The 24,310-nt window shown below is 38.3% G+C and overlaps 1 protein-coding gene across 1 annotated transcript in view; it reads right to left on the bottom strand.

Annotated features, from left to right (window-relative positions):
- LOC116060479 (CUB and sushi domain-containing protein 1-like) overlaps positions 1 to 24,310 on the bottom strand; it is a 366,236-nt gene that overhangs the window by 13,714 nt on the left and 328,212 nt on the right. The window contains exons 59-70 of the mRNA XM_031314040.1: positions 23,583 to 23,768; positions 19,992 to 20,168; positions 19,218 to 19,397; positions 13,236 to 13,409; positions 13,037 to 13,103; positions 12,175 to 12,281; positions 10,820 to 10,893; positions 6,600 to 6,711; positions 6,213 to 6,392; positions 4,975 to 5,037; positions 1,957 to 2,118; positions 344 to 456 (exon numbers count right to left, since the gene is read on the bottom strand). Coding sequence (XP_031169900.1) covers positions 344 to 456; positions 1,957 to 2,118; positions 4,975 to 5,037; positions 6,213 to 6,392; positions 6,600 to 6,711; positions 10,820 to 10,893; positions 12,175 to 12,281; positions 13,037 to 13,103; positions 13,236 to 13,409; positions 19,218 to 19,397; positions 19,992 to 20,168; positions 23,583 to 23,768 — 1,595 coding nt within the window. The remainder of the gene's footprint in view (positions 1 to 343; positions 457 to 1,956; positions 2,119 to 4,974; positions 5,038 to 6,212; positions 6,393 to 6,599; positions 6,712 to 10,819; positions 10,894 to 12,174; positions 12,282 to 13,036; positions 13,104 to 13,235; positions 13,410 to 19,217; positions 19,398 to 19,991; positions 20,169 to 23,582; positions 23,769 to 24,310) is intronic.

Raw genomic sequence — 24,310 nt, 5'->3', positions numbered from 1 at the left:
CCTGAAGTCTCTGCGGGAAGACTTGCAACCTCAAAACGCAACCTTGGAACAAAAGCTTTCCTCTATTTGACATTTTTTTTTAAAGATGTTAATCAGCGTTTATTGTATTTCAAAATCTGTTCTGCATAATGTGACTGCAGATTTGTCTGGGTTTGAAATACACCTCTTTTGCAAGACCCCGTCCAGCGTAGTAGTGGGTGTGGGGTGAGTTATGTGGTGTGGACACTGCTACATTATTGCTACAGAGTAGGGCAGTGATATTGATAATTAATAAAGAAATGTGTAAAAACAACATTCATTTTAAAATGTTTAATATAGAAAAATGAGAGGAAGTGTGTCTTACATATCCATCCACAGCCCAGTTGTCATTTTTAAACTTGCTGTAGTAATGCTCTGTCGGCCCCTTCACCTGGTAGACCTTCAACAGCAGCTGGTTTTCCTCTGACTTGTAGGTACCTGGATGAACAGATACATATATATAAAGAAATTGTTTTGGAGTATAAAAGATAGGATTTGTGTCTGAACCTGGTATAATTTAAATAACAGTAACTTAACTTCTAATTTGTGTTGGCACTTGGCAGGAAAAAGAGAAAGACATTGAGAGAAAGATAAAGGTGCAGTGGGAGGTTGACAAACAGAAAGACAGACAGACAGGTTGGTAGGCAAACAGACAGACAGGTTGACTGACAAACATAGAAAAGGAGACACCTTGACATTTTAAATGATCATACTCTATTTTCTTCACCAAGCACCTGACACATTAGTGGGTAGAAAGTGACATTTACCCTTCAGCTACATGTCTCTACTTGGTTAACTATAGTGCCAACACAGAAATGGTTTCTGTGCAATATGACAACTCCATGTAAGAGAAATATCACTGACTCAAAATGAAATAATTTTATACGTTGAAAGCGCTTGCCTCGTACCTGCAGAAAATCTTTAATGACCCCGGGATCAAGCTGAACTATTGATTGTGAAATGTCATTGTAAAATGTCAAAACACACGAGTGTCAGTGCGAGAGTCAGACAGCTATTGTCAGTTGCTTAGACTGTATTATTTTGGAGGTTTTCACTCAAGAGTGCATCTGCCAGCCATTTTCATACAATATAATCCACAGTACATTTTAAAATCTGTGCACAAGAGTACTGTTGCGGGAGGTTATGTTGCTCAGGTAATAATTTGGCTCTTCAGACTGGTGTGGTGATTCTGCAGATGTATTGGTGTAGAGGGGCACAGGCACACAACTTGTCAGGCGGCTCATAATTCTTACCAGTTATATTATTTAGCGGATTAAAGCTCTTGCACAAAACCATTTTTTCTGCCTTGCAGACTGTGAATGTTTATAAAAATGTGTGTACATACTTCGGTGCAATATATGAAATTGCGCCAATTTCATTATAGGTATCAGTGATGCTTTGCTAATAAGTGTGAATGAAAGCTGGATTTTTTTCAGCTTGCTGTGTATTTACACCTACAGTAGTATTTCTGCCTGTGTTATTTACACTGCATTTAAAGTCTGCAAATCTTCAACATCTGGAATGTGATTGCTCTTTTTTTTTTTTTTTATCTAACTGAAAACAAAGGTGGTGTTACAATGCTCCTTTTCAGTTAGACAGGTCCATTTTATTTTCATTTTGCTTTGCATTTTAGCCATATTATATAGCTAAATATAAGTATTTTCCATCCATTCGCTATTGTATATATATCCACAATATCCACTTATCTTGCTCACAGTGATTAGGGGAAAGCATGTTCTATTTCACATACATTGTAAGACTTGACAGGCTTTGTTAATGCAAATTTAATCTAAGAAAATAAAACTGATCAAATCAGTTTTATGTATCCTGTTTTCAAGCTCTGAAAACATTAAAACCACATAATTATAGGTCTTATGTGAAGTTACTGAGTAAAATGAATTATTGTGACTCATTATTAGCGTGTTCCTCGTTTTGTACCTGACAGTCTGATTGACACTCCACTGGTTTCCAGTAATGTGACGTTAACTCTGCCGCTGGTAGTGTTGAACCCAGTCACTGTAAATGTGGTGGCCTGTCTTTTCCCTAGATACTCGTAAAAACCACTCCACTCAGAGTTTGGAGAGAACACATCCACTGGAACTGTAATGGAGACACAGACACAAAAAAATTAATTTAAAGCTTGTTTGACTGTTTTTTTTAAATCAAAAAAATGAAAAGAGCTGCAAGCAATGTCACCATTTCCTCAAACTATGCGATTTTCTTGGTTTAAATGGTCAACTTTAGCATTCTTGTAACTCAACCTTTGCAACTTTCCCCAGCCACAAGTTAAAAGTAACAGAACACAAATGATGATTTACTATGAAAGTAAATACGGTGCAAAAAGGGAGAGCTTGTAGAATACAATGTGAGAACTTGCAGAACAAAAAATCTGAACTTGTATGTTAAAATTTGCACTTGTAAAAATTTAATTTGCACTTGTAAAAATAAAATTTGCACTTGTAAAAAATATTCACACACATGTGATCTGAATTTGAAGTCATACAAAGAAAAAAAACATGAGAGCTTGTAAAAAAAATCTGAACTTGTAAGTTGAAATTTGCACTTGTAGAAAATGTTCACACACCTGTATTCTGAATGTGAAGTTACAGAAAAGAATATTCACAAATGTGTAGATTGATATTTACATGAACACAATGACAGCTGCAAACTTATAATGCAACATTTACTCGTATACTTTTTTTTTTACTCTGGTTCATTTTCCATCACAACCACAACTCAGTGATTACAACCTCTCGAATCTGTCACTGCAACTTCACATATGTGCTCTCTGCATCACAAAGTGGCGAATCTGCGCATCTCGACTTTCACAACACGATACATTTGGTGCAAAACTAATTTGTACCTGTGGACTTAGGCTGGATCTCTGAGCTAACAGAACGGGAAAAGCAGGGTTTCTATCGCCAGATGAGGGACAACTCTGTCCGGCTTATTTATGTAGCATGGAAACTTGGTGGAATAGCATGCTAGCGTTAGCTAACTAGCAGCCAGCCCGCTTCTAAATAAATACCTTTTAATTATCTAAACACTTTTTAACAGTCAAACTAAAACACTGGCGGTGAGCTCCACGGCCTGCAGCCGCAGACGGACCGTCATCAGTGGGGATCGACCAGCGTAGCAACACTGCTTTTGCCAGAAAGCTTCGCTGCCGACCTCGACCTGCAGTCGGAGCTCCAGCGGGACACGGAGAGCCCCACATCCGGTAGCAGCGGCCCATCCCCCGGCCATGACCAGAGCTTGCTTTGCTGATGTTGTGCATCCCTGCTAAGAATTGCACCCGCTTGGGCAGAAACAATAATTTCTGCAGAATTCATTGCTGCCGAAAATTGCATCTAGGTAGCAAGGAAATGCTACTACAGAGTCTGATAAAACATTGATGTCTCTAAACCTTCTAAAATCCTAATCATTATTGATGAACATGACAAAGAGATTTACTATTGCCTAGTTTTTAAACAGTACTTTGCCTTATAAAATCATTTTCCCTAGTGGATGCAATTCTCGGCAGGGATGCGAAACTTGGCACCTGTTACCCACTGATGACAGTCCGTCTGCGGCTGCAGGCCGTAGAGCTCACCGCCAGTGTTTTAGTTTGACTGTTAAAAATGTTTAGACAATTAAAAGGTATTTATTTAGAAGCGGGCTGGCTGCTAGTTAGCTAACGCTAGCATGCTATTCCACCAAGTTTCCATGCTACATAAATAAGCCGGACAGAGTTGTCCCTCATCTGGCGATAGAAACCCTGCTTTTCCCATAGACTGTATATAAGAAGGCTTTTCCCGTTCTGTTAGCTCAGAGCTCCACAGCCTAAGTCCACAGGTACAAATTAGTTTTGCACCAAATGTATCGTCAAGAGTGTTGTGAAAGTCGAGATGCGCAGATTCGCCACTTTGTGATGTGAGAGAGCACATATGTGAAGTTGCAGTGACAGATTCGAGAGGTTGTAATCACTGAGTTGTGGTTGTGATGGAAAATGAACTAGAGTAAAAAAAAAAGTATACGAGTAAATGTTGCATTATAAGTTTGCAGCTGTCATTGTGTTCATGTAAATATCAATCTACACATTTGTGAATATTTTTTCTGTAACTTCACATTCAGAATACAGGTGTGTGAACATTTTCTACAAGTGCAAATTTCAACTTACAAGTTCAGATTTGTTTTACAAGCTCTCATGTTTTTTTTTCTTTGAATGACTTCAAATTCAGATCACATGTGTGTGAATATTTTTTACAAGTGCAAATTTTATTTTTACAAGTGCAAATTAAATTTTTACAAGTGCAAATTTTAACATACAAGTTCAGATTTTTTGTTCTGCAAGTTCTCACATTGTATTCTACAAGCTCTCCCTTTTTGCACCATATTTACCTTCATAATTTACCCCTTTGTGTTTGCCAAGTAGCAACAAACATATCTACCTCTGTTTCCTTTATAATTGACTGCTACAGAGGGTTAGTCTCTGGCTTTCTGAATCCCACACTTTTATGTGGGAAATGCCTTATTCAAAACTCAGCAGCATTCTTGCAAAAAACATTTGTATTTTTCTCTGGTGGTAGTCTTTCTTCACTGGCTACCTGGCTATTATAAAACCCTACTTCAAACTTAAAAGGCATTACATGGTATTGCACCTGAATGTTTTCACTGATTTATTTACTTCGTCTGAGTCTTCATCCTATAAATCTAAAATAAGACTGCTTGTCGAGACAGAAGACCCTTGTAGTAAAGATTAACTACAACCTCCTACCGCAGTAGCCATCCATCTCTGGGAAATAATTAGTGAGAATCCAGTTCATTACAAATCAGTATGATGACCAGTACTCCAACTTGAAATACAGAAAAAACAAGCTGCCAAGGAAATGTGCAAGTGCAATAAGTATACAGTATATACAGTACATCTGTGGTTTAAGTACTACAACGTGTGCTGTAGTTGTTTATTCTTCATACCTCGAATCTTGTTCTTCTGGACATCCGACTCTCCTCTGCCTTTGGGATTGACTTTCACTCCAACTGAAACATAAAACAGCATTACGTTTAGTTTAGCTCACTTGATGGTTAAGCTTATTGACAGTATATTAGGTATAGATAGGAATGGGAATGGATGACAGGACTGAGAAAATATGATAGGTATTTATTAAAGCAGCCATATTATGCTCATTTTCAGGTTCATAATTGTATTTTAAGGTTGTACCAGAATAGGTTTACATGGTTTAATTTTCAAAAAACACCATTTTTTTGTTGTTGTTGTACTGCACCGCTCTCTCTCACTGCTGCAGATCCTCTTTTCAGCTGGTCTCTGTTTTAGCTACAGAGTGAGACCTCTTTTCTTCTTCTTCTTCTGTACTATCTTTGATTACACTTGCACATGCCCAGTAGCTCAGATGTAGATCATGTCAGCTAGCTAGCTCCATAGACAGTAAAAGAAAGGCTGTTTCTACAACTTCGGTCAGTTACAAGGCAGGATTAGCTGGGAGACTTCTAAATGAGGGCGCACATGTAAGTAGTTCTTTTGTAGATTATGGTGAACTTGTGTGTGTTGTAGCAGTGCTTTGCTATTGAGAACGAGGTAGCATGCTAGCGTTAGCATGCTAGCATTAGCATTAGCATGCTAACGCTACGAGCTAATGGTTGCGGTTAGCCTGCTTGTTTCGGCTTGTGACGTCACAAGCCGTGCCGATTTTGAACAGCTCACCCAGAGACTGAAGGCAGGACACATTCAGAAACCGTATCTCACTCTAAACAGCATGGATGGATTTTTTTCAAAGTTTGTATGTGTGTGGAAGCACCAGAGACACAACATAACACCCCAAATCCCAGAAAAAGTGATTTTTTCATAATATGGGCACTTTAATGTACAGTACACATTTGTCAGTTCTGGGGTTTTACAGACAAAAAGGAACCAAATTGTTTGTTTTTTTTGTCATTCATAACAGTATTCCCAGCCATCCGCTCCTCGTCTTTAAGACCAGATCAGGCCATGAGTATGTGATTTAAAAAAAAAAAAAACATCACCCCAGCATTCATGGTACACTTTAGGCTGATTTACGAGAGCATAGCAATAATATCAGGGTGATAATCTGTATTTATCTCAAACCAAATGGGATTATGACATCCAGTTAAGATTCTAGGCTCAACATCAGCCTATTTTATATAAGCAGTGCATTTTCAAGATAGGATCTGAATACCTTTACAGAGCGGGGGTTTGCCCGACCATCTCCCATCACTTTTGCAGGTTCTGTGCTCTGATCCCCCAGCCAGATAGAGACCGTCTTGACAGGTGTAGATCAGCGTATATCCCAAGGTAGGCAGGTCCATAGATCTAACATCTACATTACTGGGGGTCTCTGGCTGTCTGCATGAATGGGCTGAGTGACAGGGAAGAGGGAATAAACACAGAGTAAACACTGACATTGCGCTCTTCTTTATAAAACCATAATAAGAACTGAGTAAAATGCAACATAAACATCAACAAAAAACTCATTAACAACAAAACAGATGAATTAACCAAACTATGGTAAGGACAAATAATATTAGTTGTACACAGAGTACTAACAGGCATATTTATTCCTTACCAATGCACTCAGGTTGAGTTCCACTCCAGGTTAAGTTTTCTAGGCACGTTCTTGTAGTGGATCCAATGATGTGATAGTTCTTGCGGCACTTGAAGGAAATCTTACTGCCAACCTACATGATGTAAAAGCACAAAAAAAGTCCTCTTTATCCACTGTTGACTCTTTAGCTTCTTAAGAGCTGCCACACTCAGCATGAGGTAGTTGTCATTTAACTTGAAAAAAAAAACAACTTTACTGACCATTTAAAGCTGGGGCAAAAGGCTCATAGCTGTGACTAATTCAAGTTCATGTTTACGTAGCTAACTAGAGCCTTGAATCACAGTAAGTCATCTCATAGGGCGTCACAGGCCCACAAGTTTGCAAAAGAACACACGACGGTAATTCTCATAGAATCACTGCTATATAACGGCATTAGGATCACTATCATGATCAGAATGATTGACTAGTACTCATACAGGTTACTGGATGAAGTGTGTGCATACGCCTGTGCTCCTCTGGTGGGAGGGGATTAGGACAGAAAGGGGAGAGCTAAAGGAGAAGGGCTATATATAGTTTTTTTTTTGCCTTTTACAGAAAACTGCCAGCCCTAGCTTTAACTCACTGCCAACTCTTTAATTCTAACAAAACAGGGAACAAAAATAAATAGCTACATTTATCATTTTGTCTGTTTTAGTGAATGTAATATTGTTAGTCCTGCATGATGTGGGTGGTAACCCCCTCCTCTCTTTGAAGCGACGTCAGGGGAAATATGATATGTGGATAATATCCAATTATCCCTTCACAAATTGAAGGATTTGCGTGTTTGCTTAAATTCCATTAAGACCAATATATTCCACCAACAGGTTCTTATTTGTGCTCCAGACAGTCGTGCCTCTAATACGAAATAACACATTGCTCTTTTTCATCCCTAAAGTCTAACTTTAGAAATCTGGGTACCACTTTTACCATGCCTTTACTTTTGACCTGCATGTAAAATGTTTGATTGTTCTTGTTTTTCCAACTGAGGAACTTTACAAACTTTAGGCCCACTGTATCTCAGATTGAGTTTAACCTACTTACCAACCAAACTCTGCAAGTTGCAATTTATTTATTTTTAAAAAAATATGTTTATTAAAATTTTTCACAATTAAAAACGTGTGCACATTGTACAGTTCCAAACTTACAGAAGTGTACTTTGACCACTCAAGTCTACATTGTGTCACGTGATAAAAACAAAAATGTAATAGACAAAACAGGAACAACAAACATAAGTCAAAAGAAGTTAAATAAAAACTAATTAAAAAAACTCTCGTAGGCATCTCATACAATGAGATCCAAAAATGATATATCAAATGACTGCTTTATCAATTAAAATTAAGAAGTCTCATTGTATTACAGTTTTAGCTCACATTACGAGGTTTACATTAGTCAGCATTCAATCCTCCTCTTCATTCGTTAGCTCCATACCTTTCACGAACAAATTAAATGCTCCCCAAATCCTCTCAAATAATTCTTGCTTCCCTTTCTGTACATGTGTTATTTTTTCCAGAGGAAAGGTTATTAACATTTGCCGAACTCAATATGTAACAGTCGGTCTGCTTGACTTTTCCAAAATAATGCAATTGATTTGTTTAGCGTGCAAAAGACACAAATCTATCATTCACTTTTTGTGTACTTGTGATCCTTGGGGTAGAGTCCTAAAATAAAAAAAACTGGGTCCATCAAAAGATCTTTTAAGATAATCTTTTCTATTGTTTTTTTAATTTCCTCCCAAAAAGCTTTGACCTTACTGCATTGCCACACACAGTGAAATAATGTACCCTTTTCCGTCAAGCATTTTATACATAGATCTGGAATGTTATCGTTATATTTATTTAATTTAACTGGTGTGATATAGGTTCTCATAGTCCATTTATACTGTAGCAGTTTAAACCTTGTATTGACTGATTGGGAGTGAGCCTTTGTGCATATTGATCCCCAGTCCTCTGAAGCGATCTCTTTTCCCGTGTCTTTACTCCATAAATTCCGTTTACAATTTGAGTTCTCTGATGAATTGGACACTAATAAAACATATAGCTCTGATATAGCACCTTTGCTTAAGCTGTCCTTAGACATCATTTTTTCCAAGCTGGATATTATAGGTTTGGTTATAAGACTATTTTGACTCGTTCTTATGAAACTTCTGAGTTGAAGAAATTTAAAAAAATATTTTTTATCTATGTCATACTTGCGTTTGATTTCTTCAAATGACATCATATCATCTGAGTTGGGCAGGTACAAGTCCTGAACCTTTTCTAATCCTTTCGTTGCCCAAGTTCTAAATACAGCATCTGCTCTCCCTGGAGTGAAGTGCTGGTTTCCCCAAATGGGACTTTACTGAGACAATAGGTTAGTTAACAATTGGATTAGTAGTTTGTTTCATCAAATTTGGCAACGTGTCTGAATATAAGTACCGGGGTAGAGGCAAACTTAAACTCTCCGATTCCATTTCTTTCCATTGTGGGATATCCCTTTTTGCAAAGTAAAACTTAATGGTTCTTAGTTGTACTGCCCAATAATACCAGGTTATATTCAGATTTTTCAAGCCTCCCTTACCATATGGTAAGTATAAAAGAGATAAGCGGACTTTTGCATGATTATTTGCCCATATAAATTCTGTGAATTTTTTTTTTTTAAATTCATCAGGTGGAGGTAGTGAAATATATACAATATTTTAGGGAGTATATTCATTTTTATAATGTTTATTCTGCCAATCAAAGATAATGGGAGGGTAATCAAAGTAATGTTTTTCATCAAGGTTCAGGTTCGTAGTTAATTTTAACTGTACTAGCTAGTTTAGATCCAATTTGTATTCCTAAATATGTAAATTGATCTACCACTTTAAATTGAGAAGCTTCTGTAAGAGGGTTTCCCCTTTTCTTTTCATTAAGTAATAGAACTGAAGACTTAGTGTTATTAATTGTATATCCTGATATGGCACCGAACAAGCTTATTAACTGTAGCAGAGCAGGGATTGATTTGTTAAGGTGCGAGATAAACAAGATGACATCATCTGCATATAGGGAAAGTTTATGTTCTGTCTGTCCAATTGTTATTCCTACAATTTCTGTGTGCATCCGTACAGCTATAGCAAGTGGTTCGATCGCTAGAGTAAATAAAAGTGGGGACAAGGGGCATCCCTGACGGCATCCCCTTTTAATTTTGATTGGTTCTGATATATTTTTGTTTGTAAGTATTTCTGCAGTAGGATTTAAGTAATGTAATTGAACCCACTTTATAAATGTATTCCCATATCCAAATCCTTCCAAAGTATTAAAAAGGTAGGACCATTCCACCTTATCGAAAGCCTTTTCGGCGTCTAAAGATAGGAGGGCCCTATCTGCAGTCTCCTCCAAGCTTTGAATAATATTAAGGACCCTCCTAACATTGTGGAATCCATAGCGATGCCTACTTCTTCCTCTTTAAGATCTGCTTCTAGTTTCTCTGCAAACTCTTCAGAAATAGTTGGAATATTCAGCCTGTCCAGAAATGTTTTTCGGGCCTGGGGATCATATTTAACTTGAGATTCATACAAATGTTCATAATATCTCCTAAATTCACTGTTTATTTCAGCAGGGGCTATTATTGTATCACCATTATTATTAATAATTGAAGTAATGTTTTTTCTTGTTTCTAACTGTTTGATCTGCCATGCTAGAATTTTGCCTGGTTTTTCCACTTGCTCGTAGAATGTTTGGTTCAATCTAAGCATACTGGATGCTGCCCTAGCTGCCGATAATTTATTATATTCTGCTCTTAAAAGTAACAATTCTTTTTCTTCTTCAGAGGTTATTTTCCTAAAAACTTGCTCTTGAAGAGTTTGTATTCTGGATTCTGGTTGCTGTCTTTTCTGACGTAACTCCCTAGATTTGGATGAAGTATAGCTAATTATGTGTCCCCTCAAGAAGGCCTTGAAAGCATCCCACTTGATATATGCCGTTGTTTGTGTTGTATTATCCTTAAAATAATTATCTATTTCTGTCCCTACGTACTTTACAAATTCTTCATTTTGTCGCCATTTCGGATTCAGATTCCACCTAGGTGGATCAATTTATTAATTTATTATTTATTCAAAAAGCATATAATGCACATCAGTATCTCTAAACTTGTCTTTTCTTACATGTTTACCTTGTATAGTTAATGTGATTTGAAGGATTAAACAGTAGTTTACCAAGTATACAGTCAACTGATATATTTCTTACCTGAAAGCCCTGGCCCATGACCGGGATACCATAGGCTGGAGTTCCTGGGTCACGGCAGTTGTTGAAGGCTGGATCTACACACACACACACACACATACACACACACACACACACACACACACACACACACACACAAACACACACACACACACACACACACACACACACACACACACACACACACACACACACACACACACACACACACACAATTATATGCATTTACGTTTTTATAATTATTCTCCAAGTGAAAGAAGCATTCTGATATTTCATATGTACTGTAAGCTTAATAATGTTCTCAGCACAGACTTTCAGCTACAGTCCAGGGCATGTATCATCAGCTTTTAGACCCATTCCACTAAGATTAGCATAGTGCAGCTAGTACAGTAGTACTCAGTCATGGCAAAAATATTCAGAACTTAGCATACAGAATGTTTTGTGAGTAAAACCATCTGCAAAGTAACCTGTAGGTACATGAGTAAATGCAGTAAGTATAAAGGAAAATATTTCCCCCTGAAATGTAGTTGAGTATAGTTACATTTCACATAATTCTAAAGTAAAATATAAGTACTGCAAAAATGCAATACAGTGGAATAATTGAGTAAATGCTCTTTCCAAATCAGCTAGAGCTTCTAGTACTTAAAATAATGTGCAGGGAAAAATGACAACGTACAGCAGCAATTATGAAAAAAAAGTTAGGACCTAATTTTCACTTTAAATGAACGGCTGCTTTCCAAGATAAAATCTATAGAAATCAAATGCTGACATCAAAACTACACACTTCCATCTATTGATTAGATAATATCTTCAGCTCAATCTGCACACAGGATTACTAATGCTAAAATGTGGACAAAGAATAAGTTACACAATCTTGTTTACCAATAATTTCATACAATTTTATTCATAACTTGATGAAATGTTTTCCTTTGCAGTAAACACGATGTCTGTTCCCCCCAATTATGGAAAGAGTGTAATGTGTAATATTTCAGAGACTTACATAAACATTCTGCCAATTTATGCAGGTTTTTCAATGTGTGATGCATAAAAGCGTTGATGGTTATGTATTCACTATTTCCTTCAAAAGTGATCACAAAAAAACTTTGTGCTGTGAAAAAACAAATTAATTTAGAGTATTTTTAAAGCTTAGAAATGCATGCAATGTAACATCACACCACAATGTGATGCTTCTTATACTGTAAAAAGTTAATGTATCAAGTAGTAGAGCTAAAGTCTGAAGCTAACTATCATCATGGAAGTATAGGCCTACTGTTAACATTTTGAAAACTGACACATACACTCGCAGTGTGTTTGAGGGCAAAAGTTATTTTGTGTTCTTGTGGTAGTCTTTTAAATACCTATACAGGCTGGTTGTTGGCCACTCCAAATCCCATCAGCTTGACAGACTCTGGAGGCAGAGCCTACCAGCAGGTATGGGGTATGGCAGTAGAACCTGACTTCTGACCTGCATAGGAAAATGAATATTTATTCACACACACAAAAAATAACAAATAAAAGTTATGAGCTATAATAAAATACAGCTTTGGTGTTGCCACTTTATCATTTTAGGTGTGGTTTGATGTCCATAGGACAGGTTAGGGTTTGATATGTAAGACGCTTCTGCTTCTTATGTACCTCTCTCTTTGTCTACCACTAGACCTTTGGCCTACATCTTTTCCTTGTTTTTGCTCACCCACTAATCAAAATCTATTTTGCCCTTGCAATGTTTCAAACTGAAATCCAGACATTGGGGCCAAACAAATGTCTAATCTATTTTTAGATACACTTTATCGAGTCAACATTTGATAACCTCAGTGAAACAAACAACACTTCCTGAGGGGGTTTCACAGTAAAGACAGTGTACATCCTTTACATTAAAACACGTTTATTATGAAGCACATGCAGTAAGTCTTAAGTTATTATCAACACCATCTTTATGAATCAATTTCAGTTTACCACAGCAAATGTCACAATCCTGTTTGAGTGACAAAATGTTAGTTGGCATACGGTATAGTTATTAAAAAAGCCATATACAGGGCAGTGACAAACATTCAGCCACAGCGGGCCGTCACAAAATAAGTACTGTAATTTTAATGAAGATATAACATTCCTTTGTGTTAATACAAACCTAACCTATCATAATACGAACATGTGAAAAACAGTGTCAGGTCAGTCAAGTGTCTAAGTGTAAGTCAGTGATTTCTATATCTAGCCACTGACCTGTAAGAAAAGATGTTCCCCTCTCTGAATCCACCTCCAGGAGAGCCAGGATCGCCACACAGGACAGCTTGAATGAGACAACAGTTACAGTTAGCACTTCTTCTCTGTTTGAACTGCTAACATTACTGAAAGGGAAACAGTGATGCGCATCAGCTAAAGCTACTAGCAGTTTATAGGTAGAGAAGGCCATCTAACTTACGCAAACACTGTGGTACGTCTCCGGTCCACGTCCCGTTCCCCTCACAGGTTAACACAGCAGGAGTGGACAACTGGTAACCATGGAAACAACTGTAGCTAACACTCGAGCCCCATGAATGGTCGGTTCCTTCCACTTTCCCATGGTGTACTTGAGGAGGAGTTCCACACTGGATCACTGAAACACACGCACGCATGCACACACACACACACACACACACACACACACACACACACACACACACACACACACACACACACACACACAGAGGATATCATATAATGTACATTACCACAGCTCAATAGACAACATTGTAGTTCACTGTTTTATGGATGCACACTGACACTGCTCTTACACTGTAGCTAGCAGTACAACACAGCTACCGGTAGTTTTACAAACACTGGGATATTCATACTTCATTTGATTGCTTGCTAAGATCTGCAATTTTATCTTCAGTACAGACAAAAAATTAGCTTCTAATAAGACTGCCACTTCCGCGGTTTGGACTTGTCCCTGGTGGATATGTAGCCCAGAGATGTGGAGGATATTAACCAATGATTGATATATATAATACTCTTTTAAAGAAAAGCCGGAATTAGACAAAGACTTTCAATATTTTCTCTTACATTGTAACAGTCGCTAAAGCCAGATACTTAAGTTTTCAGTCATGTCGAGGCTGGTGTCAACCCCAGCATGCACCAGGCAAAATGCAGGAAAACACCACATAGTTCTGACCAACGATCCACTCCCTGTGCTTACCCTCTCTAATCCCTGATATATAGAAAATAAAAAGTGCTTCCTTTGAGGGATTTCCAATGGTATATGACAAGATGACTGCAGATGGGAGGCATGACTTTTAGAGAAAACAAAGAACAGCAAAACCAGCAGACAGCCTCGATCCCCATATGGACATTTACTGTCTTAAAGCAGTAGATGATGACCTAGGCCACCACGTTTAAATTGCTTAACCAAAATATAAACCATGGCCATCATATGGACTGAGAGTTTCTGAAAGGGCATTTGGGGTTTCACATTCTCTGTTCTCTGCATTTCTGCTTTGGGAGAGAATTGTGATTTTTTTTTACCTCAACTCTGTTAAATAAAATGCTGGCAATATTATTCACAAGAAAACCTTTTTTATGAACCTTCTTTTGAAACGCTGTCTTACATTGGGGGATTTTAGGGAGAAATACATGGTTATACTTGAGTCTCACTACGTGGGCTTGCTATTTATGTAATGCTAATGATTCATATAAACATACAGCTACTTTGGAAATTGCTAGTGTAAATGTACTGTATTTATATAGTGCTTTTCTAGTCTTAACGGCTACTCAAAGCACTTTAACATAGTACAGAAACCATTCACCATTCACACACATTCATACAGTGTGGCAGAGGCTGCCGTACAAGGTGCCACCTGCTCATCAGATAAACATTCACACACATTCACAGATTGTGCAGCATCGGGAGCAATTCGGGGTTCAGTGTCTTGCCCAAGGACACTTCGACATGGGACTGCAGGGTCAGGGATCGAACCACCAACCTTCGATTGGTAGACAACCGTTCTACCACCTGAGCCTCAGCCGCCCCATATAACCAATGTTGATATCAAATGGTCCAGCGGATCAAATCAATTGATATGCATTAATGGTAGCATCTGTTATATACAGAGAATGGAGTCTATGATAATTCATCGTAACATTTTAGAAACCCACTGTGTGCACGAACGATTGCTTGATACATGCAAGTGGGTTGTATGAGCATAGACGCCTGTGCATATAACTTCATAATACCCTGATCAACATCTGTGTGTGTGCCTGCCTGAGTGTGTGTGTGCCTAACGCCCTAAGATAATGATAACCATCTGCATGGTTTCAAACATCTAATAAAGTCGGTGCAATTCTCATCTAACCAGGAGACAGATGGTTTCACGCTCCATTCACCCTGCTATGATGATATACAGTGCACACAAGCATACACAGAGAGAGAGGCAGACAGATACACAAACAGACAACACATACATGCTGTATACACTGTAGATGCAGCAATGAGCACATGAAATCAATGTATGGACAAAATGCAGTAATATAACAAGTATTGCTTCAACAGTAATACTAAATATACAGTACACACCATATGGACATCTTCCGTCTCTCATTGTTTAACTATTCCCTATTTCTGTTCTTTTGTTTTGCTCCCTATATTCTTGGTTTAGTTTTTTTCCTCTGTCAATCTCTTATCTCTTTTTCTCGGTTACATTATGTCTTTTGGATGCAGAAGTGCAATTAACAAAAAACGTTTGTACTACAAAAAATATCTTTTGTTTGTAACATTGCAGTTTCTAGGCAACTGCTGGGTGCTCGGAGCAGCAAACTAATCAGATGACTAATTCTGGCTTTGTATGTCACCAGTGTCCGGGAGAAATTCTTGCATCTTCCCAAAGTCATCCTCCCATACTCACAGAAAGAGTTTAATTTTCCCATGTTATTTTTCTCCACTCTACAGCGTGTTCTGCTTGTTGTTAGTCCCATTATAAAAATCTTCACACCTGCACACAAGAAAATGTCAAATCCAGTTTCTTAAAGCATGCTGTTCATTACTTTCCATCAATGACGGACTGGCCATCTGGAGCACCGGGAGTTTACCCCGTGGGCCGCTTGACAATTGGGGTTGATGCAAAGCAAAATATAATTTTTATTTAAATAATCCCAGCCCCGGCAATAATAAAAATAACAAAGTGCTCTGTGACTGACTGGCCCAGGCGAGTAGACTGCGGTTGGGTATTACATCAGTCAGCCTCTCTCTCCCAGCCAATAACTTTTGGTCCAGTCCATTCTAACTTTACCTGGGCCCTGGACTCAGCAAGATGGACACACACACACACACACACACACACACACACACACACACACACACACACACACACACACACACACACAGGTGTTGCTGAAAAGCTGAGAGAGAAGAGGATGAAGTCCCTTGAGGCTGATGCAGCCGATGTTTAAAAATGAATTATTTATCTCAGTATAGTGAGTCTGAAGGCTCTGGCAGCAGAGAGGCGATAGAGCAGAGAGAGCAGTCCAGTGAGCCCAGTGATACTAGTTCAGTTGTTAGTCAATATATTGCAGCTGAAGCAGTAAAACAGAAGACTGTTAGGAACACGCTTTTGTTGAAACTTTTCATAAAGTGGATGAAACCTTGCGTAAACCGACCCACCACAGCCTGGATGGGGCGGAACATTAAAAAAAGGTTGACATGCTACAGCAAACTTTCAAAATGTTGAGCTGATTGTTATGCATGAACGGTTATGGTTATTCATAAGTGAGTGCTTAACATTAATAAATTAGAGACTAACAACCAATGTAGACTATTTGGGGAATTTGTTGAGCCATTCTGAGTCAAAACTAGGGCCATTTTTCATTCCCAGTCCGTCCCTGCTTTCCATTGTGTAGCCAACAGCTAATGGGGATTCAAATTAATAATTTGATGAGTGTTTTCAAAAACAACTTTGTTCCAAGGGATCAAACTCCAGCTGTCTAAAAATAGAATAAAAAACTCTTATTGGTTTGAGCAGTTAATATTCCAGAACAATAGTTCTGCAAGTCTCTGAAGCCCAAAAGAACTGCAATTGAAGGTTTCTGAACTCTTTCATTTTCTCTTTGTCTCTCCCCTGTTGTGAATAGACTGGATTGGCTTCACATGTGTCTGGAGGAGTAACTCACCCCTGCTTGCATGTGCACCTTTGCTTTTCACTCACTGTCACTGCGATCACTGACACCCGTTTCCCTCTCCCCACCCTTTCTTCTTTCCTCTCCCCACTCTGTTCTTTCTTACACTTTGGTCCCCTGCCTCCTTTCTGTCTTCCTACTTTTTTTTCAATCTCTTCCTCCAGCCCTTCTTCTCTTTCTCACTGCAGCTTTCTTCCGTGTCCTTCTGTTCCAGCTCCAGTCCTCTTTTATCCATTCCATTGCTCTTGGTCTCCCTTTTACACCATTACTGCCTCTCCCTCCCTCCCTTCGTCTTTTAGGTATATCTCTTTTGGCACAAATCAGCCAGCCAACACATTTTATGGGCTTAATCCCTTTTCTCACTGTGTGTTTTCAGGTTTGGGGCAGGTATTGATTTGCCTCTTTTTGTTTCTCCCATCACTTGCTTCCTCTCTCTCACGCTTCTCTGTCACTTTCTCCTTGTAGCACCACTGATGGCTCATCACATTCTCTGTTTTTCCCTTTTCATTCACCCACTCAACTCTCTCTTTTTCCTCATCCCAATTTCTGACTCTTTGTATCATTTCTGTGTCTCCTCTCTCTGTTAATATTTTCTTCCACTACACCTCTTCATCTATTTAATTCTTCCTCCCCCTCTCTCCTCCCTTTACTTTCTTTCTTTCTTTCTATCCCCAATGCCTCCACCTCATTACTTCCCTGCTCAATCTCTATTTCTTCCCCACTTGATTCATTCTGCCTGTCAAGCTACACTTTTATGGCTTACAACTCCTCCATACACTACTTTCTGTGTGTGCATGTGTGTGTCTGTGTGTGAGGAAGCTGTTGTTCCAAAATAGGATCAAATGAAAACGTGTGGATTGTTTGAAGTGGGAAAAAACAGAGGGGACAAAAACATGTGAACAGAGGAAGTAGAACCTAAACAGGAGGAGAAAAGGAGGGCAAAGAGGGACAAAAGGAAAAGAAACACAAAGAGATAGGACTAGCAGCATTTTCTACCTGTATCTCTCCACTGTTTCCCATTCTTCCTCTTTCCTTCTAATTTTCTCTTTTAAACTTCCTGCCCGAGTCTCATTTTCTATCACCTACAGTATCTTTTACTTCTCTGGTTTTCCTCTCTCTGCATCACTCTCTGGTTCGCTCTCAGTAGCCTCTCTGCCGGCTTTCTCAGTTTTTTTCATCTTAGTTCAAAGCCTCTGCAACTACAGGAGCCAGCAGGAGATTTTCTGTTTGTGAGAAGAAACGGCAGGGAGGATCTCAGGAAACATTCCCTGTTACTGTTGTTGAGTATTATAGTCTAAACTCTAAATATGGGTTGTTGTGAAACTTGAATTCATTTTATTTTAATGCCTTCTTTTTTTATTTTCCCCTTTGTGTTTGTGAAAATAAGAAGGGTTTCAGGAAATAAACCCTAATTTAACACTTTATCATTGTAACAAGGCCTTTTTCTACTGCACTGTTAGAATCACAATCTGTTATTTTAGTATGCCAGCTCCCATTAAAATACTATTGTTCTTTTTTAAATTGTCACCTGTTTTTGTAGAGCTTTTTCTCTGCAATTGCACAGCTCTATAACAAAACTGCCCTTGTTATCCTTCATTGTTAAGTACCTTCTTATTAGAACATTTCTTTTACACTGAGACTTGTCAACTGTAAATTAAGGATACATTTACGCATAAAGATTAATTATTAATTTGTGATGGGATGTCAATATCAACTCTCAAAATTACTGTTGATAGTTGAAACAAACTTAATTTCTCTTTAAAAATAGAACGGTGTTTGCTGAAAGTGTTATGTTTATTTTAATTGTAAAATGTCTGTCTTAGTACATATTTTATTCAAAACTCTTTAAGAACCAAATAACTGAGAATGTTGAAAAATTGACAATGACAAGTTGTAGTAGTAGTTTAAATGTATATATTAATTTGTTTTTAGGTTTAGTCTTTTCAATGTGTATTCATTATTTTTATTCTTCATGAGTTTATCAAGCTTGTTTTGTTGTAATTATTTAAAAAAAAACAAATCAAATAGTATTTATGAAAATAACCAAATTTAAGGGAAGCATATGCAAAATATGTTTTAAAAAAACCCAGTATTTTTTGACTAATATAAATCAAATCTACTGTATTTGCAAGACACAGTGTTTACTGACATACTGTAGTATGAACCTGTGGATCCATCAACTCTTTTCTTGTCCATTATTACTTTGGAAGCAGTTATTTATAGAAGCAGTCAGTTATTTGGTTTTCGTTGTTCTTACCTTTACAGCTGGGCTTGGTTTGGTTCCAGGTCCCATCTTTAGTGCAGCGCAGAACGCTGTGTCCAGGGGGTTCCATCAGGTGACCAGGGTTACAGCGGTAGGTCACCGTGTGGTTGAAGGCAAACTCACTTCCTAGATAGATCCCATTGGCTACTGGGCCAGGATCTCCGCAACTTATCACTTAAGGAGGAAAGAGATATTTTACAGGACAAGTCATGAATACAGTATTTAGAGTGTATATCTGTTGTTCCAGCAAACCTGCAGTAGTGTAGTAGTGCATAAGGGCAGTAACCATTTTGGACACAGTAATCTTATCTAATCTTTTTACAACAACTATAACTCACTGTGCTTTCTGTGTGTTTTCTTGCCGCCCCCTTAACCTCGTCCTCCAACTCAACTCTCTCACAGACTGCCTTTCTTACTGTAACTCTCCTGAAGCTTCTTTTCCTCTACCCCCCACCTTGTTTTTCCCTTTTCCCCAAATCTCTGTCTGGCTCTGTTTAACTATACAAGTTGAAATCTCGAACACAACAAACTTACGCATGCAAAGGTTTGTACCTGCACTGCAGCAGGTTGCCCAGTCCATGCACAATTTATACTACTCTTGGATCCTTTACTAAAAAAACACCACTATGTATGTACCAACACTAATACTATTTGCAATAGTACATGTGGTGCCATTTTTCATAACAATGACTTCATCCCCTGCTGTTACCACTAATAATAACAACAGTACAAGTAACAGAAGAAGCAATGATATTAAAGCTATCCTACCAGTGCAGTCTGGGGGTTGTCCTGTCCATGTCCCATTTGTTGTGCAGTGTCTGGTGGTCAGGCCTGATGTTTTGAAGCCATCCCAGCATGCGTAAGCAACTGAGCTGCCAAAGGTGATGCCATCACTGAAGACAATTCTGCTGTGTGCTGGGGTGCCAGGGTTACCACACGATACAGCTGAGAATTGAGGAAATATTAAACAGCGGGGATTAATCATAGTGATAATATCAGTGGGAGCAATGCTGTCTCGCTGTCACTCAAGGCTGATCAGTGGTGGCTGCAATAATGAGCGTATCACTGAAGTCAGCTGGAAATAACATAAAATATGTCCTTGAGGTAGTGAGGCAGATTAATAACTAAAGGGTGTTGGATTGATTCCGAGCTCTGATTGGCAGCTGTAGAGTATTCCAGTTGTGTGCTAGAGGCTGCTAATACATCTACAGCACACATTATAACTGCCAAATTGCCACTAAACAAAGCACAGAGCCTTAAACTGCTCCAAGAACAGTTGTTACCTGGTTCTGCCTGTATGCCACAGTGTTCTAAATAAGATTATCATGGCCTATAAAATGCATTGTTAGAATCTTAGGGGTTCCCTTTTGTTCGTGTAGAACAAGTTTTCCTTGGGAAGTCAAGGCCAGGATCTTTATCCATTCCTAGCTCTCCTTTGTTCAGAACCACTGCTGGTCTGGTAAATTGTAAGACTTGGACGACACAATAATGCAGATGGCAATGGACTACGTCTCTGGTCCAAACTAGTGATCCATTGATCTTTAGTTTGCAGGCACAGCACATTAACAGAAGAGACAGGAATTACCGACCAACCACAGCACACTCCACTAATAAGATCATGACAACTGACAGCCTTTAACAATCAAACACCTATTGATGGGATCCATTAGTTAGAGCTCTTTAAAGCTCTGCCCAAGAGTGTGTGTGACAGAGTGTGTAGGTGGAGCACACCATGCGTGTGTATGTCTACGGCAGCTTACTGTTTGTGTCTCTGAGTGTTATCAGTATACGTGCTGTGAGCAACAGTCTGTATATATGTGTCTGTGTGTGTGTGTGTGTGTGTGTGTGTGTGTGTGTGTGTGTGTGTGTGTGTGTGTATGGATTGCTTTGTCTTTGGTGTGTCAGTGATAGATGTCTCATCCTTTCTGTATCAGCTTTTAACCACTATTAGCTTAATGAAAAACAACTGTAGACAGACATAAATAATTAGTGGTCCACAAACACAGACGCTGGCACAGACGCAAAAGAGACACACACCTAGGCGGTAAGACTAGAGGGCTAGATTTTGATGTTAGTGATTCACATGAAGGCAAACAAGTTTCAAAAGAGTAGAAGTAAAATTCAGTATTTCATACAGTCTCAACAATAAACTATCCACATAGTTGGACTACTGTTTAATGTCACTACTGTCTAGAGTTTTACAGTTCTATTTTTGGGGGAGGGGTTTCTTGTGTTAAAGGGTAACTACCTTTTTTTTCAACCTGGAGTCGGCAGCGGCGAAACAAGCTACAATGTATGATAATAGGGCAATTGTGAACAGTAACTTTAACATCGTAAAATACATTTCATTCAAAGTCGACAGACACAAAATAAAATTATGAAAGGCCGTTTTGGGACATCTTTCCACTTTTCCAACCATCACAACTCTAGTTTTGGTTGAAATAAACACATAGTTTACTGATTTACATGTGAAAATATGTTGGCTCTATACACGCTAAAAGTATTGTTATTTTAAATGGAGTCTGGTGGGTTTAGCGCTAGCGACCTCAGAACTGTTTCTGGTTAAACAGATAGGTCTCAAAGAGGTTTTATAAAGGTCTATCTCTGTAGGGATCCTTTCTATAATGTTTTCAGACACTTACAATAATAATCTAAGCCTGTCAGTGGCAAAAACAGCACTTTTAGTGGACCAAACTGACGCTGAACATTTGCCCCATAGGGTTACATTTCAGCCCGGTCTGTGGCTGCCGGTTACAGTGTTCACGCTTAATACTGGACCAATTTCAAAGATTGTTGTTCCTACCAGTCACTTACACACAAAAAACATAAGAAAATAGGTTCCAGGTTGAAAAAAAAATGGTAGTTACCCTTTAAAGAGTTTTTTTTCCCACAAAAATGAAATGCAATCTAAAAAATATTGATTGCTAAATATTTGTTTAACATTAAATATAATGTTTTATGTTTTTCAGTATTCTATACTTAGTATTACTGGTGGTGTTTTGGGTCACAGCCAGACATTAATATAGAAGAGTATACTAAAATGTATGACTCACTCTTCTTCCCCCTATCCACTTAAATTACTGCTAGAACAACTCATCCATCTAAAATCAGCTACAGAGTAGAATGAAATGAATGTCAGCAGTGCTTTATTCAGCCTACCCAACATAGTTTGAAATAGGGAAGGTAACACAGGCAGCAGCTTAGTATTCCAGTGTCTCTACAGCACTATAGGGACCCACTTTAATTTCCCCTAAACCTCCATGGGTTTAAAGAGTGTCTTTGAAAATCGCTGTTGTATAGGACACACTTTATCACCACGGCACTGTGGAAGATCCAGCTCAGTCAGGAGTGGCACACTTCAATCCTTTGTATCTGGGCCACACTGATATAAACATGCATGCACACAAACTTAAATCTTTATATTTGTTGTACAAACTACTACTTCCATAAACCGTTTACATTAAGTGAACTTTTCCTGTTCAAAGACAATTCTGAATTTTGTTTATTTTGTATGTATATTTGTTTTATTTAATTATATACTTACTTCTACTATCTATAAGTAATGTGCAAGCTTTGGTCAACTGGCCGGGGACTACAGCTGGAAATTAGCCGTAGAGGCTAAAGCTGCTCCTTTTACTGTAAAGTTAATTAAAAGGGACGGTCCATGATATTATAAACTATTAAACTAATCTAAACTAAACCAAACCTACAAAATATACATGTAATATACAATGTACAATGTATGTAATGTGCTTTAACCTATATGTTTGATAATGGATTAGTTGCTTATTGTCACCAGCATGCCAAGTAGCCTTGTGCTACTGTATTCTCCAAAGCAAAGATTAAGCTGCTTAACTTTGGAGGCTGTGCTAAATTATTTTCAAATAAAATGCTGAATAATTAGGTCCATATACCACAAACCTGGGTTTATATAGAACATGCACTGCTTAATTTTACAGCAATGTTTATTTGTATAGCAGTGTTTTATAGAATCTGTGTTGGGACCCAAAGGTAATGTAATGTTGTCAAAATGAAATCTAATTCACACAGGGGCATCACAGTACCTTATATAAGGCAAGCAGCAGTGTTTTATAAACTACAAAACAGGGTCAATAAAGGGTGCATATAAATAAATATTTTGACTTGAGAAAAAATTCACTGCTTTGACATTCAATACTAGAGAACCAAGTGCTCTGATGGAATTAATAATGTTATTGCTGAAAAATAAAGGTGATTTGTTTTCTGTTTGAAGTGTGAGTTGCAGTCTAGGAGTCTAGTGACTTTTGTTCCATCTTTCAATAGAGTCAAATTTTCATGTAGCCACTTAAGTCAAATAAAGTCTTTGCCACGCTTCCCCACCTTGACAGACAGGCTGTGTGCCGCTCCAGGTGCTGTTGTGAAGGCAGGTCCTTTCGGCTGAGCCAATCAGATTATATCCCGCCTCGCAGCTGAAACGCAGCAGGCTCTTGGTTTTAAATTCTTCCCCGCCCAGACGGGCACCGTGGGGAGGCATCCCTGGGTCTCCACAGATTCCTGGACTTACACCTATAGCGAGAAATGAGACGTTAAGTTAATATACCAAATATATACGAACAGCCACACAGGTCCACACACCATTGAAGCAACAAAGGACCCCCACACAGTCCTGAACTGATGAGATCCAAACATAGAAACACACATGCAAGGAAAATCCTAAATACATTCAATACAGTTAATGTGAAACCACAGCTGCATTCAAGTGATGTCCATTAGTTTCCCAATAGGTTTTAGTGATTTTATGTAAGTAAACGGTAAAACACAGAGCGAGAGGTTGTCTCTCACTGGGGCCACGATGCTAAAAATATATAAATAAATAATGTGGGCGTGCATTCACACTACAGGTCAACAACATCAACTAAAAAGCATTTTGTCATCTTCTAACCTCTGTTGCAGAAAATGCACAAATATTTTGTCTACGCAATCTTTCATATACAGTGACACTGACACACACATATACGTACATACCCACACATACAAACTTTGTAGAACTGAACTTTGTGTTTAGGCTATACCAAATTGTTCTAGCATTAAAAGCACTGAGCGTGTCA

Source organism: Sander lucioperca, chromosome 3, assembly GCF_008315115.2.
Source record: "Sander lucioperca isolate FBNREF2018 chromosome 3, SLUC_FBN_1.2, whole genome shotgun sequence".
Classification (NCBI taxonomy): domain Eukaryota; kingdom Metazoa; phylum Chordata; class Actinopteri; order Perciformes; family Percidae; genus Sander; species Sander lucioperca.
This window is presented reverse-complemented; position numbering and strand designations above follow the sequence as displayed.